The following is a 17,159-nucleotide window of genomic DNA, read 5'->3' on the forward strand; positions in this document are numbered from 1 at the left end:
AGCCCAGTGGTCAGCAAACCGAGGCTCGCGAGCCACATGCAGCTCTTTGACCCCTTGAGTGTGGCTCTTCCACAAAATACCACGTGTGGGCGCGCACGTACAGTGCGATTGAAACTTTGTGGCCCATGTGCAGAAGTCGGTTTTCGGCCTGGGCGAGTCAATTTTGAAGAAGTGGCATTAGAAGAAGTGGGGGGTGTCGGTGGGTCAGGCGACAGGAGACGAGGGGGCGCAGGCAGGCCGCAGGATATGCAGCTCGGGGGAGGCGCGCGCTATTCATGCACGAATTGAGTGTGGATGGGAGAGTTGGAAGGGGTCGACCTCAGCGAACGTACCTCAATCAGATTGAGGATGTTTTTAGCAAAGGCCAGCTTAGGAGTACCCTAATTAAGTTAATAACAATGTACCTACCCATATAGTTTAAGTTTAAAAAATTTGGCTCTCCAAAGAAATTTCAACCGTTATACTGTTGATATTTGGCTCTGTTGACTAATGAGTTTGCCAACCACTGGACTAGCCCATCCAGGAATGTTCCCATGAGCATGGAAGAATAACAGAAGTGAAAGCTGAGGTGTACAATTGCTTTATCAAGCCTCTGCATGGGCTATGTGTGCTAACATTCTATTGGTCAGAGTGAGTCATAAAACCACTTCATATTCAAGAGATAGAAAGATAGATTCTTTCTCTTTAATAAGAGGAAGTCATAAGGCAAAGGCTGTAGATACAGAGGGAGGTGAACTATTGGGGCCATTAATTTAGTCTGTTGCAGAGGAGAATCAACTGGGTTCTGATCCTAGTTTTGCTACTAATGAGCTGTACCCTTAAGAAAGCCACTTCTTTTAGCTACAGGTTTATACTAAGTAAAAGGAAAAGGTTTGACTATATAATTTCTGAAATCTCTTTTCAAAACTACTGACTCTTGGAGGGGTTGACTATTTGAGATACATTTTAAGAATCAGAGTAGGTATAAATTATGGGTTAAGTGAGGAAATTGAAGCATTTCAAGAGAGGTGTATTAGGGAAAGGACAGTGAAAAAGAAATGGGGATGGAGCTAGGGAAAAAGTCACAGGAATCTATGTTCTTTGTTGAATTAAGAGCAAATTTCCTCTATAGGTAGTTTCCTGGAGAATATGGATGTAAAGAGGAGTTTACACATAAGAGATATGTCAGAATGCATTTGGCTTTTGACCTGAAATAAAATTTTAAAAGCATGTTCTTGTCACCCTGGAAGGATTTTACGTTTTTCATTCTCCACAGCATCAAACATCAGGCCTTGCACATATCAGGGTGTTCAAAGATAATGTATGTTGATAAATACTTCAAAATTGCCAACAATCCAGAATGTAGGCCGCAAAGAGAGATCTAACAAGTACCATAATTGTGTTGCATTGACCAAATAACAACTCAAATGACATAATTGGAAAGAACGAAGCCCATTTAATAGACAAAGTTCCAGATGTTTTCAGCTGCAAATTCTTTTTCCCCTCTCTTTAGAAAGAAAGTTTTAAAAATTAATTAATAAGCAAGCACAGTATGCTGATTACTTAATATGCATGACCTCATTTGAACAACAACTAGTGGAAACTGGCATTATTATCCCCATTTTACATATGAGGTGATTTAAATTCCAAGGGGTTAAATAAGCTGCCAAGGTCAAAGTTGGTAAAATACAAATACCCTGTGTAGATATAGAATATTATCTATCCCTCAATGAATTATCCACTTGTGTAAATCTGTGGCAACAGTTTAATTTGTGATTGCTTTCCTAGCCGTTTGCAACAGGCTAATTAGTATTTATTTAAAAAATGAAAATTAATATCATTTTCAAGCAAATATATTTATTTAGGAAAAGTCTGCCAAAAATATAGGCATACCCCATACTCTAGCACTTGATTAAAAGTATCAGGAATGTAATCCATTATTTTTCTACATTGGCAGCACTTCCCTAACTTATTTCTGTTTAGGTCTGAAGTATTTTTTATTTTGACCTAGAAATTCACTGATCACCATTTTCTTTATATTTCTGTTGCCATTGGAAACCTTGAATTACAAGGTTGAACAAATGCTGCATTTTACTTGAGTGGTTTGTAATTTTGAACTTCGAGTTCATGTTCAGTGGGAATTGTTTATCTATAGGGTTTACCACTGCCTTAGGTTATAGAGAATGCCGACAGTCTGAATTTGCTGTGCCTCTGCTGGGACTCCATGAGTTTTATTAATTTTTAATCAGCGTTTGATTTATTGACACTGGACACCCATTCACAAGGGTAAAGTGAATTGGAAACTGCACTCATTCGTGGTGCTGGTTCGGCTTTCTGATCCCTGGTTGCTGACACGTTTCCTCCCATCAGCCCTATGAATCTCCAGGTTCCTCGCCTTGTCCCCAAGATTATGGACTGAGATTTCCAGTCCCCATTTCCGCAGGGCCTTCAGGCTCAGCACTCCAGCACTCAAACTCCTTAGGCCTTTCCCCACCCTTTTAGAACAGTAACAGCCAGCTCACCAAAGAGAATCTACTTGCTATCCCTGCGCCTTTTAACTCTGCATTCCTTTGTCATTCCTGTGACTCCTGGATTTCTTCTTCTCACATTAAAACTCAGCTACAAATTTAAATAAGTATATATGTTCTGTCTTATTCAGCATTTCCTTGTGTTTGGAGTAGAAGACAAAATTTGCCACTCTGCCATTTTGACTCAAACTCACATTGCAGTTTGTTCTAAGGAAGCTTAGAAGAAAACAATCAAAACCTGGAATAGTTGGGATATATAATGTAGTCCCATTTTCCCACGTGCTATTTTCCAACAACCCTCTGGTAACTTGACCAATCTAATTCTGTGATTTTTATATGATCTTGTTATTTCTGTTCTTGGTTGAAATAGAAATTCTCCAGATTATTCTAAAAATAAGTTGAGGCTTTGCAAGGTTGCTCAGGCTAATGTTGAAACCACCCATTCTATATATGTACTTTTAAAAATATATATTTTTATTGGTTTCAGAGAGGGAGAGAGAGATAGAAAAATCAATGATGAGAGAGAATCTATTGATTGGCTTCCTCCTGCAGGCCCCCTTACTGGGGACTGAGCCCACAACCTGAGCCTGTGCCCCTGACCAGAATTGAACCTGGGACCCTTCAGTCTGCAGGCCGACACTCTATCCATTGAGCCAAACCAGCTAGGGCTCTATATGTGTACTTTTTAATGCTTTTTCCATTGTTATTAATAGCCTCTTAACTAATTGATGATGTTGAGGTTAAAATACCATAGTCCCTGCAGTAATTTTTCATAATTGGGGGTGGGGGGTATCTAGTCTACATTCAGTATTTTGCAGTTAAAATATATACATTTTAGATTTTGTTTTATTTTAGAATACTATTTTCATGATAAAAATAAAATAACTACATTACCAATAATTACATTACCATCAAAACAAGAAGTCAAGAAATTAAAGCACTCATAATTCCAGAACAGTTTGTATCTTAGTATTTCCTTTCAAATTAATTCTGTATTCTTAGAAAATATTTTCATAGTTATAATCATGGTACATACACAACTGTATGTAGATTCTTAATTTACCACAGCAATATAATCATTTTTCCCTGTTTTCATAACCATTTTTTTTGGTTTATATTTAGTGACACATTATATTTCATTAAGTGGAAGCCTTGTATTTTATTTTACAGAAACTCTAAATTTTATTGATGTTTTTGTTGTTGTTTATTTGTTAGTCTTATTATTTTCCCCGATCTTTAGCAGTAAATTTAAACATATTTGAGCAAGATAATTATAGTGCCATTTACCATCCCCATTTCCCAAGGGCCAGAGAGATATCTGTAAAAGAGTTAAGAGGCTGTGAGGAATTAAAATTTTAAAAATGCAAGAGGCTCCCAGAGAAGAAAATAAGTGAAATAATATAAAATGTTTAATGAGAAAACAAACGGAAACAAATGACCCTATGTGTATATTAAAGGTAACAACTACACAAAGAATATAATTATTTCTAGTGAGTCTTAGCAGAGTAATATCATTGTGCATCCTTAGTGAGATATATTCTGTTGGCGGGGAGGGGAAAGAACCTGTAAAGAGCCTTAAGCTTCACATGGTTATTTTATTGGTAGGTTATAACATTAAAACTGTTCTGTATATTGCCAGGTAAAGCAAATGAGTATGTTAATGTTATTAGAAACCCAATATACAAAATTAATTACAAAATAAAAAAGATACACAAATATAAAATTAAGGAAGTGAAGAGAAAGATTTATACAGTGTCATTTAAATTTGAAAAAGTGATATGCTAATATTTTTCAAAATATACGTCCTAACTGTCCACTGAGATGGTCCGAGTGCACTGACAGGCCGGTGGCAGTGAGCGCCTTCAGCTCCCAGAGCTTGGCTAGTGAAGCTTTCTCCATGGAAGCCTCTTTGGAAAAGAACCTGTTTCCAGGTTTGAGGCAGGGAAAGCACCAGAGGATGTGAGGCATCTTGTTCTACCGAGGAAAGCAAGCAAGGGCTGAAAAATGAATAGGGAGGCAGGTCAAAAGGACCCAGAAGCCCGCCTGAGAGGGCTCCTCTGACCACACCTGGGAACATTTGACCTCAAAAAAGAAGAGCAGCTGTAAAAAGGAATAAATCAAAATCAAAATCTATTTCCTGTAGTTATTTTCAGAGAAAGAGGGAAAAAAAAAAGAAAGAAAGAAAACGCATTGGCCATCTTTTAAAATAATTATTGCCCCAAGTCCTTACTCAGAAAACGTGTAATTAAAGGAAAATAATTAAATGCTTATTATTCTCTGGTTTCAATTTGTTTCCTTAGAGAAGTGGCTTTGATTATATCTCTTTGTTGATTCAGTAACCTGGCTTATTTTGTATTTATGCCACATGTACATTATACTGAGCTGCTCCTTTTTACTGTTTGTAAACTAACCTTCAGGGGTCACTTTGTTTTCTCCTTCAACTTCACTTATATTTCTCCCTCTAAAAACCTTGCTTAACTAAATCAAATGTCTGCTTTACTTCTTAAGGCAGTTGAAAAAATGTCAGAGGCAAAATAACATCCCAAGTATAAAAATCCTTAACAATATAGTCATGCAGGCCTGAACACATTTGAATTTGAGTATATTGCTTTTCCTTCTTATCTACAGAGTTTATAGTAATGATGAGTGGTAACATCTTTAGAAAATCAAGTTAACTAAGATAACTTAGAAATTGAGTGTGGCTAGTAAAATTGGAGAACTCAGCCATAAAGTGAACTCTGGCAATGCTCTTGTTTATTAATATCTGAGTATAATAAAACAATCTGTCTTAAAAATAGAGTTTAGACTGTTTTTTCTTCCCTTTTTGTTCATTTTTTAAATATATCTTATAAACTTAAGATCAAGCAAACTCATGGGTGTTAATTTAGAAAAGCTCCAAGGCATATCCTAAAAAATCAAATTTCTCCTAAAGATCTATTTGTTCTATGATGATTTTCCCTCAAAAATGTGTTTTGAGGTCATAGCAATGAAAAGATGGCAGCTGGATCTAGTTATAAGTACTTTATGAAGCTGGACCATTTATGATATGTCTTTGAAATCTCCCACTATATCAGTTAGTATTGCCACACACTGCTGCCTAACAAACAATCCCAAACTTAGTGACACAAAACAATAAGCATTTACTAAGCTCATGAGTCTATGAACTGGCCGGGCAGTTCTTCCATTCGGGGCCAGGCTCAGCTGATCTCAGTAGCCATGCTTAGCCTGTGTTTAGCTAGTGGGTTTGACTTTCATGTCTAATTGTCAGTTGAAATGATAGAGAGAAGTATAACTGAGTCACGTGTCTCGTCATCCAGCAGGTTAGCCTGAACTTCTTCACATGATGCCAAGTAAGCTTCCAACAGTGAGAGCAGAAGCACACAAGCCTCTGGAGGTCTAGGCTCACAGCTGCAGACTGTCACTACATTCAACTGAACAAAGCAAATCACAAGGCCTCCCCAGATTCTAGGAGATGAACAGTACACTCCACTCTTCTTTAAAAACTATTTTTGTTGATTTCAGAGAGGAAGGGAGAGAGAGAAAGAGATAGAAACATCAATGATGAGAGGGAATCATTGATAGGCTGCCTCCTGCACACTTACTAAGGATAGAGCCCACAACCCAGGCATGTGCCCTGACCAGGAATTGAACCATGACCTTCTGGCTTATAGGTTGATACTTAACCACTGAACCACACAAACTGGGCTACATTCTACTCTTGATTGGAGAAACTGCAAAGGCCACGACTACAAGGAGGGGTGAAGAATTGCTGTCACTTATGCAATCTATCTACCATTCCCACAGGGCCTGAAGCTTGAGATGCACAGTGTAGAAACTCAAGTTTGAGTACATGAACTAGAATATAGTAGTTCAATGAGATGACCCTGAACCCCAGCAGAGGGATGATTAAGAGCAAGCCCTGATGTCCAGTGGACCTCTGAAGTTCAGGATTGTGGGGAGGGAAAATTAGGAGGAATCCAAACTAAAATTCCACAGTTGGACCCACTTTCTTGAGTCCGCTGATCTAAGCCTGTTAGGAGACAAGTTAGACATTCTACACAAGCCCAATTGGACTCATGAGTGTGGATTGAATTGATTGCCAAAAATTTTACAAATCAGGAGATCTTACATGAAAATTTGGATTTCTGACTTCTCTTGAAAAACAAAAATCTTTCAGGCATCAACTACAGCTGAGCTTCAGGCACCCCCTTAGACAGAGCATGTCCTCACCACTCCTACTTCCTTGTACACAGCCTGTTCCTCTTTTTTTCATGACTTGCCTTTCCCCATAAATATCTGTTTGCAATGCGTGGGCTGGAATAACCCTAGATTCCTGATAGCTGAGCTTTTGTGGAATAGAGCCAGACTTTGCTCAGCATACTTTTTATGTTTTCTTACAATGAGTAAGAATTTTATGTATAAGAAGAAAAATAAGTAAAAAAGCAGAGCTGGAACTTGAAAATTAATAATAAATGCAATTTTGTAATTAGCTCATTAATAAATGAGTTTTTTTAAAGAGTAAAACATGGCATTTAATATATTAAATTAATTTAGTTAATACATTAAAATATTTTAATTTATTAAAATAGTTTAGAGTCCAATAAAATCTATTAATCCATGATAAAAGAGTCCATTGAAGTTATAATTTAGCTACAGCTAGTCAGTTATAAAAAATTATTTAAAATAATTACTAAAATTAAATTATTATTATTATTTTGATACTGTTCTTTATAATAAGGAATATATATTTGCTCTTTTTCCAAGTTCCTGGTATAAAACTCCTCCTAAAACCCTTGGGATTTCATAAGTGATGATCAAGATTAAAGTGTCTTTTGTTATGTTAATGAGGTGACTATTGTAAAGCACTAGCCATGGGGGTTGTCTGGTTGCCATGGGACCCAACCACATGATGAGAGGGTTGGAATTTTAAGTCCCACATTCAGACCTTCTGGGAGAGGAGAAGGCCTGGAGGTTTTGTTCAAGAGCCAATGGCTTATTTCACTTAGCATAATACACTCTAGGTCCATCCATGTTGTTGCAAATGTTAAGGTTCATTCCTTTTTATGGCCAAGTAATGTTCCATTATATATCTGTACCCCACCTTCTTTATCCAATTTTCTATTGGTGGGCATTTGGTTGCTGCCATATTTGGCTATTGTAAATAATGCTGCAATGAACATAGGGGTGCATATATTCTTTGGAATTGGTGTTTCAGGTTTTTCCAGACATATACCCAGAAGTGAAATTGCTGGGTCATAAGGAGTTCTATTTTTAATTTTTTGAAGGACCTCCATACTGTTTTCCATAGTGACTGCATCAATTTGCAATGCCACCAATGGTGCACGAGGGGTCCCTTTTCTTCACATCCTTGCCAGCACTTGTTATTTGTTGATTTATTGATGATAGCCATTCTGACAGGTGTGAGGTGGTATCTCACTGTGGCTTTAACTAAATAAATAAGTCACAAAAAGATAAATACCATCCTATTTCACTTATATGTGGAAATAAAGAACAAAATAAACAAACAAACAAAACAGAAAAAGACTGATAGATACAGAGAATAAACTGTTGGTTGCCAGAGGGAGGAAGTTGGGAGGGCTGGGTGAAAAAGGAGCAGGAATTAAGAAATACCAAATTGGTAGTGACAAAATAGTTATGGGGATATAAAGTACAGCATAGGGAATATAGTCAATAATATCGTAATAACTATGTATGGTGCCAGGTGGGTACTAGGATTATCAGAAGGGGATCACTTTGTAAGTTATATAATCATCTAACCACTATGCTGTACACCTGAAATTAATAAAATAATATTGAATATCATCTGTAATTGAAAATAAAAATAAAAGTCAGCAAGTTAAAAAAAATCAATTCAGCTTTAGACAGTGGGTTCATGCTTTCAGTAATCAAAGCCTATATCTGATGTCTCTGAAAAGGAAATAACCACAATGCTTTTGTTGAACGCGACATCACTGAACTATAATTATTTCTAGCACAGAGGGCTGCACCAGGAAGCATTTTGTAAAGTATATTCAATAGAGTAGTAATTCATCAAATAGTCCAAGATTTTGCTAGCTTATTGTGATGGTTAGTTTTATATGCCAACTTGGCTAGGCCACAGTACCCAGATATTTAGTAATCAAACATTATTCTTGATGTTTCTATAAAGGCATACTTTTTGGATGAGATTAACATTTAAATCAGAAAACTTTGAGTAAAGCAGATTCCCCCTCCATAATGTAGGTAAGCTTTATCCAATCAGTTTATATATATATATGCTATTGGTTCTGTTTCTCTAGAGAACCCTAACACAGATATTAAGAATATTCTGTATTGTTCTTATTTTACTAATAAAATCTCATTCTCGTTTTTAAAAAAATGCCAATGGCCAATAATGTAATCAATAGTGCCTATGTAATGACAGCTCCGTAAAAACCTCACCTTCCCCATACTTTGCTCTATGCATCTCTTTCATCTGGCTGCTCCTGAGTTATATCCTTTTATAATAAACCAGTGATCTGGTAAATAAAAATGTTTCTCTGGGTTCTGTGAACTGCTCTAGCAAATTAATGGAACTCCTAACTATAGCCAGTCGGGCAGAAGCACAAGTGACAAATGAGACTTCCCAATTGGTGGGGGTGGAGGGCAGTCCTGTAGGACTGAACCCTTAAACTGTGGAATCTAATGCTACCGCCAGGTAGATAGTGTCAGAATAGAGTTCAATTGTAGGACATCCCGCTGGAGTCATAGAGAATTGCTTGGTGGTGTGGAGGAAAAACCCACACATTGAAATTGGGTGCAGAACTGTAATGAACAGAATTATAGTATTAAAAAGTTATTAGAAAATGTTAATTTAAGTATGTGTAATTTTCTCACATTCCATGTTTCATTTTTTATATAAATCAATGACCTAAGAGGAATTGACTTCTAGGTCAGGTAGAATATATCTATAGGTGAAGGTCCCCCAGTCTAATCCAAGTGAAAACAGAAATCTGCTGTTCCCTGAACCCAGAGCTCCATGCTTTTCTCCCTTTCCTTACATTTTTTGGAAATGAAATTTTAAAGGTACATGTTACTGAATTAAAATTGAGGTGAAATGACGATGAAGTCGGGATAGTAGTAAATGGAAACTGCCAAACACCAGGCTGAGATCTTATTCACACAAAAGAGTGTGACAATGTAAAAGCTTGACCTTCTTCTAAATGGTTGGGTACCTGGGAGAGAATTGGCCATCCTCTTCCTGTACGTGAAGATCCTGGGCTTCCCCTGACCCTGACACTGAGGGTGGGGATGTGTATGAAGGTGCCTTTGCTCATCTCAGCAATGTGACTCTCAGGGCCCTGGGGATACCCTTTTTTAAAAAAAAATTTATCTTTATTGTTGAAAGTATTACAGATGTCCCCTATTTCTCCCACCACCCCAGGCCTTTCACCACCCTATTGTGTGTGTCCAGGGTTTATGCATAAGCATGTAAATTCTTTGGTTAATCTCTTCCCACCCACCCACCCCTGACTTTCTTTGGCAGATACTCTTCTCACAGTATGTTTCCACCTTGGCTATTAGAATTCAGATTCTAGCACAACATATTAATGCCCCTCATTTTTTTACTTGGGAAGAGTAGGTGATTTTAAATACTCTGGTCAAGTTATTTTTATCAGTCATTTTTGGAAAAAAAGTTATTCAAATAGATTCACAATCCATTATCTGAAACTCTTAATGCCCGTTATATTTCAGAATACATAAATTTTATGATTTTTAGAAAGGTGATATGATACATATACCATAGGCATAATATTTCAGGGAGTTCTGGGTCACCTTCATAATCAAACAGATTGTATCTACAGTACCATGCATGAATATTCACATAAAGTGGGATAATTAAGGATTACAAATAGCCCTATATCAGTTAATGTCAATGAGTTTGCTATAAATTTACCAAAAAAAAAGACAAACTTCTGGATTTTTGGACTTTGGGGATTTTAGAATTGCAGATAAGGGATTATGAATCTATATGACATAACTGAGCTTTGGCAAAACTTCCCTGGCATAGAAGCAAGAGTATAAAGGAGTTGAACTAGAGGATGTTCTCAAGCTGCAGGCACCATCCAAAATGGAATGAATAAAGGCAATCAAGACACCAAGGGCAGATGCCCTGAGCACTGTCTTCACCCTAGGGGTCAGGGGTCAGGGGTCAGGGGCCTAGGGGCTGCACTGAAGCTGCAGATGAAGGACATGCAGCCAGGATCAAGACAAAAAGTAAAACTGGGAGCTTAGACAGAAAGATAATCAGAGTGTCCAGTGAGAACCAGCAGCATTGACATCACCCGGGAGCCCTGAGAAATGCAAGATTTTGGGCCCCACCCAGATCTCCTGAATCAGAATAAAAAATTAAGACCCCAGGTGATTTGGGTGCACCTTAACGTTTGAGAAGCAGGAAAATAAGTTCCTTAAAGGTTTCAAGGACACATCTTAAGAAAAGCTGCTTCATGGCTCCTCAGAAGAAAAAAAGCACTTAGTCTTACACGTCATTTCTAAGATTATGGTCCCCCACTTACCATTCGATAAGCAACAAGAATTTTATTTAACAGTCTGGGTTTAGATTTGGCTCTGCTGTGCAGAGTGACACCCAGTCTGGCCCTGCCCTTCACCTCACTTCTCTGAAGACCGGCTTTTGCTTGCTTTATGACTAGGGCCACGTGTAAGACTGCATTTAAAGAAAGTGTTCTGTGACTTTTAAAAGTCTGAAAAGCCTCCTGAGCATTAAACAGATAAATTAAAAGACAGTTTACATGGTAGCTAAAACAGTTTATGAGGCAAATAGAAATTAGGTTGAAAAGGAATAAAATGAAGATAAGATAAAAGAAGTCAAAATAGAAGTTAAAGTAGGTTACAGGAATATGTTTTGTGTGTAAAAATGCATCCAGCTCCTCTTTACAAGCTCGGCTTCCCAGCCTCTGAGTGAGGACACGCTTCTTAAAGCCCTCACCTTGATCCTCTCTCCGTTGTAGTCCGATTCTTCATTATTCTTCCCAGCTCGATTCATGGCTGACCTTGGCACTCCCAGCTATCAGTAGATTCCAACCTCTACATTTAAGAACTTCAGATCATTGTTTATTAATATATATATATATATATATATATATATATATATATATTCCAGAGAGGAAGGGAGAGGGAGAGATAGAAACATCAATGATGAGAGAGAATCATCCATTGGCTGCCTCCTGCACTCCCCCTACAGGGAATTGAGCCCGCAGCCCAGGCATGTGCCCTGAACAAAAATTGAACCGTGACCTCCTGGTTCATAGGTCGATGCTCAACCACTGAGCCATGCTGGCTGGGCTACTTCTCTAAACTTTTTCAAAAGATTCATCCGTGTGTGTGTGTGTGTGTGTGTGTGTGTGTGTGTGTGTGTGTGTATTTATATCACTGCAGGTAGCCCTATTCTGCCACACATAACCTGAACTTGACTTTCAGCTATGGAAAAATGGCATGTTGAGCTAAACTCTGTTTTATATCTTTTCAATAGGTAACCTCTGGATGATATTAAAATTAATATATCCCTCCCCCACCTTTGCACATGTCATTCAAGAAGTTTCTACATGGGTGGTTATAGAAACCTGAATGATGTAACATCACCCTTCCCTCTTGATGTCTCCCAGCTGCAGGTGGAGCTGGAGCAAGAGTACCAAGACAAGTTCAAAAGACTGCCCCTGGAGATTCTGGAGTTCGTACAGGACGCCATGAAAGGGAAGATCAGTGAGGACAGCAATCACAGCTCTGCCCCTTCCTCCCTGGCCTCTGATGCTGGAAAACTGAACCACAGGTCTCCCTCCAGTGAGGAACTGGAAGGAGAGCGCCCGGGAAAAGAGTTTGACACTCCTCTGTGAGTGTTCCTGCCAGGCCTTTGGAACATGCATGGCCTCTCAAGCTCCATCGGACTCTCTCTTATTACAAAGATCACTGCCCAGAGCATCTTCCCGAGAAGCATCCCTTAGTCCAAAATCCACACCAAAACGAGAGTTCCAGAAGGATCCACGCAGACGTCCCCAGGCCCAGGCGCCATGTGCAATGTGGAAACAAATGCAGGTCTACTAGTGTAGAGTGCATGTATGTGGGATTTTTGTTTTCTTTCCAATAGTAAACTCAACGCAGGCAACTTCCAGGCTGCATGGACCATCTAATGAAGGACTGTGTCTTCTTTGAAGAAAATCAAGCTCATGTTTTTATTTGAAGCTCTGGTATAAAATAGTTGCAAAGTAATAGAAATAGTTTGAGAAATGCATATCATTATTTAACACTATTGAACAACCCACTTTGAATATTGTTTTCCTACCTGCCACTCAACTACCGTATCTTCAATTTAACGTGCATTTTTTGATTGTTTCGTCCTTTGCTTTGCAAGCACTGGTGGCTTGCAGTCTGCTAATTTATTTATCATAGATGCCTCAGTGTATTTGTTGCTGATATGGCTTTCTCAGATATCATAGTGATTAAAATAAGCTGGTTTTCTCTCCTGAAAAAAAAATTACGTGATTGTATCTTTGCCCAGTGAAGTTATTCCCAGACTTGGCAGTATGGTTCATACATCTGGCTGCATGAGCAGGTTGGCCACACTCCTCCAGCCAGTGGGCTATCCGAGTTGACTATTTGCACTCAAAGTCTGGGTATTCATTAGTCGTTGGCCTGAAATGTATAAATAACTACATAGAATATGTTCAGTTGAATAAAAATATTTGAGCCAACATATGTTGAGCAGAGATTCAATTAGACTAAACAGGTCCCAGTGGTTCTTAATGTCTGACATTATTTTATGGTTCCTTTATTTTTAATAGTGATAAAGATTGAATATTTATCTAAAGAATACACAGACCCATATATAAATGATATATATTATCTCTATGTATATATGTACACACTCAGCCATATAAATACAGACACATGCACTACACACACACACACTCACACACACACATTCATTTGATTGTTGATGTGTGACAATGACCCAAAACTCTTCCACAAGACTTAAAACCAAATTTAGGGATAAGTGGACAGAGATGAAAATGATCAAACATCTAGATTTCATGGATAAATCATTGATATTTTAAGAAACAATTGATGGAGTTATTGATGCAAGTTGAATTAGATTTAGAATTTAGAATGTGAATTTGATATATATTTTGCAGGATCAAAACTGGATTTTAAACCTGTTTGAATAATCAGAATAGACAAAAATATATATGACAGAAATATGGGAATGTATTAGTATCTTCCATAATTATTAAATCTGAGAGATTTCATTTTTACTATAACATAAAAAATACTTCATTTATATATTTATTATATACATTTAATTCATTTAACTGTGTCTTTTTGTTAAGTTCTTATATTAGGTGGCATGAGAAAAACAAAGCATATCAAGGTAAAACTGATCAAAAACATTATTGAAAAGTCTTAAATAAGAGAGACTAATTATATAAAGGAAAACATAGTTTAGAGAGTAACACAAAGAACATTGAAGTTAAAGCCCTGAAGCAAGATGCTCACAGCTTTAGCTTAAAATAAACCTGCCTGATTGTAGCTTAGCAAAACATTTTAAAACACAAAGCCAGTTGTGTCCTAAAAATTATTTCAAGAATTTAATATTTTTATGGAAATCACTTTATTTAACTTTAAGCAATAACTAAGGATCACAATTAAGTTTTAATCAAAATGAAGGCTTAGTTCAAACATTAGGAAAAAGTGTTTGATTAAAAACACACATCTAGTGAGACACAAGGAGGAAAATCCCATCCTCTTTGGAAATGATAGTATTTTGATCTGAAAAGATTTGGGGTGTTAATTAGACACTTAATACAACTTAACTTCCATTGAAAGAGATATCTTTTGTACATCATTCTACTTTTGCACTTTGAAAGAAAGGCATTGATCATAAGGAAGTAAGAATGGTCAAAATCGAATGCTGCATTTTTATAAACAAAATTACAGACTGTCTAAAATTGCAGAAGCGTCAACTAATAATAGCATTCATAACCAAACGCAATAGTGATTATTACCGTATATTGTATTACATTTAGTCCAGAGATAGACTAAGGTTGAATAACCTTGACTTACACAAAACTCTTTTGGTAGTTGCATTTCATTATCTTAGTGACTCTAATATGTTTGTATTTGGCCATTGATTGTAACCACATTTTTATATCTGTGCAATGACACTTTTGCAGTTGTGGGGTAGTGTGTAACACTGTCCATCTTGCATCATCGAAATTACTACAGTGATATTATCATTTAACAATATTAATATTACTTGAAATAGACAAAGGGAAGGAAAAGGGGTCTATATGATGTGCAGTTTTGTGCCTTTATGTATTTGCCTTGTTCTTTGTTGAATGTGTGAAATTCTGTACTGTGGTTTTTCCTATAATAGAGAGTAGAGCTGTGTATTAAATTAGCCTGTGCCCCTCTGGTACCTGTACACTACTGAGAATAGCGTGGTTTTGGCCGTGTAAACCCATTTTCAAAGTTCTGATGACATGCCATGTGATTTGGTTTTTAACATTTCACTTTAACATTTCCATATCACCATGCATCAATTACTATTCCTGTAATAGTTAAGCAGTCATTAAATAATTCCGAAAGAAAGGGCCATTGCTTGCATTACTTTGAATTTAATGTTGTGCTTGGCACTGTATAAATATTGCTTGTGATGGATTAGATATCGTGACCTTTGCCTTTTCAGAAGAAAAAAAAAGGACAAAGTATTTGAAGCTCTTAAAATGTACATATTTTGGTTCTCCTATCTCAAATTATTTAAAAAGCATAATTCACATTTTTGTAATAATTCTATGCAATTTTGTGGCATGATGTTTCTTCCACTTGTAATTTTATGTGCTTTCATCACAAATCCAAAGGAAATAATAAAACTTTCTTAACACAACCCAGCTGTTATTTCTTGGTGTCAGGACCAACCTTCTTTTGATGGGCAGGATGGTGGGAGCAGGCACAATGCCAGTCTTCAAGGATGTAATGCCCACATCTGTGCCTGTGCACAGACTCGAGATCCTGCAATGCTTGTGACCAGAGGGCACACCTGTCATTATTCCAAGTTTCTGCCACCCCTCTCTATTTTTCCAATAGTCCTCCCTCCCTCCCTTCTTTGATCAAAGCTAAGGAAGGCAACACAGTCAAAGGTTTTTTGACAAATAGTGGAAGTGACAAGAACTGACAGAGTACTTTGTGGAGAGCGGCTACAGTGTTTGGACAGGTTCAAGCCTCGGACTAATGAGAGGGCACAGTCCTCTCATGGCCACGTGCAAGTCCCAGCTTGGAGGGCAGGGCCCTCCCAGCACAATTATAGCCAACAGCTATAGTTGTAAGCTTGAACCTATGGTCCGAACACGTGGCCCCACGTGCCTGAGTGATGAGGGCTTGATAGAGTTCAGGTGCATGTAATTGAGTAGGATCGAAACCCATGAGAATGTTGTCAACATCATGACCACGCCCTTACTTTGCCTCGTGGAATCTGCTATAAAATAAAGACACAGTAGTCCCTGGTGCTGTCTCTCTCCACCAGAGAGGGCAGCGTCCCACTGAGACCCAGCTTTCTTCTCTTGTCTGTCTTTTCTCCATCCTTCACCGCCCCCACTCGGGCTCACCGAACCTGGCTGAGCTGGCGCAGCACATAAGGCGCCCTGGGGCTGAGTATGCCATGGCCGTGCCAGCCCTCCACAGTACTTAAGTAAGTTTTCTTATAAAACAGATGAAAGAGTCTGCAACATTGATTTAGAAAATGAAATATACGTGTGCGTTAGGAGAATGTCTCATAGGCACCGCAAATGCAATGTATTAGTTATTGCTCTGTTACATGTTACTACAAAACCTAGATGTTTGAAGCAATAAGAATTATCTCTCATATTCTTTGTGGGTCAAGAATTCAGACAGGGTAGAGTAGAGATGGCATGCGTCTACTCCATGACGCGTCTGGGCCTCGGCTGGGAGATTGGAAGTCTCGGGGCTGGAGACCAGCTTATTCACATATGTGGTGGTGGATGGTATGTCTGTCAGCAGACTAGCTGGGGCTCTGGGCTGGAACACCACCGGTGTGTGTCTTCTAGACGTGGCCTGGGCTTTCTCACAATATGGTGACTGGATGCCAAGGGTGAGCCTCCTGAGAGAGCCAGGCAGAAGTTGTGTCAAATTGATAGGACCAAGCCTCGAAGTTGCATACTGTCACTTATGCTGAGCCCATTCGTTGGTGCTGGCACAAGCCCTTTCCCAGATTCAAGGGGAGGAAATATAGATGCCATCTCAACTTGGAGCAGAGCTGGTCACATTCTGAAGAAGGTGAGGGATGGAAGAAATACGGGGGGGGTGGTTGGGAGGAGGGGTAGGTTTACAGTTGTTTTTATTGAAAATAATACAATAACTAATACAAGAATAAACTCTGTTTTGCGTATTCCCAACTGTAAACATACTTTGTCCCACCCTTTATACTGGCGTGACCGTCTTTGGAAAATATGGCCTGCTACATGCAATGTGCACCAAACTTCATTTACAGTTACCCTCAGACCTGCTCTACCTCTTTTTTTTCTACATTCATAAACAAAACCATTACCAATTCAGTGGCCCTAGCCAAAACATTGGCATTATCTT

General features: G+C 38.1%; 1 protein-coding gene across 1 annotated transcript in view; it reads left to right on the forward strand.

Moving 5' to 3' along the window:
* The window catches only part of PLCB1 (phospholipase C beta 1), a gene marked incomplete at its 5' end in the record, with an annotated part of 130,601 nt that extends 115,157 nt beyond the window's left edge, over positions 1–15,444 (forward strand). The window contains one exon of the mRNA XM_006087989.3: positions 12,170–15,444. Within this exon, the coding sequence (XP_006088051.3) occupies positions 12,170–12,397 (228 nt within the window). The remainder of the gene's footprint in view (positions 1–12,169) is intronic.
* Positions 15,445–17,159: the final 1,715 nt, after the last annotated feature.

The sequence above is a fragment of the Myotis lucifugus genome, unplaced genomic scaffold, assembly GCF_000147115.1.
Source record: "Myotis lucifugus unplaced genomic scaffold, Myoluc2.0 scaffold_42, whole genome shotgun sequence".
NCBI classification, from domain to species: Eukaryota; Metazoa; Chordata; class Mammalia; order Chiroptera; family Vespertilionidae; genus Myotis; species Myotis lucifugus.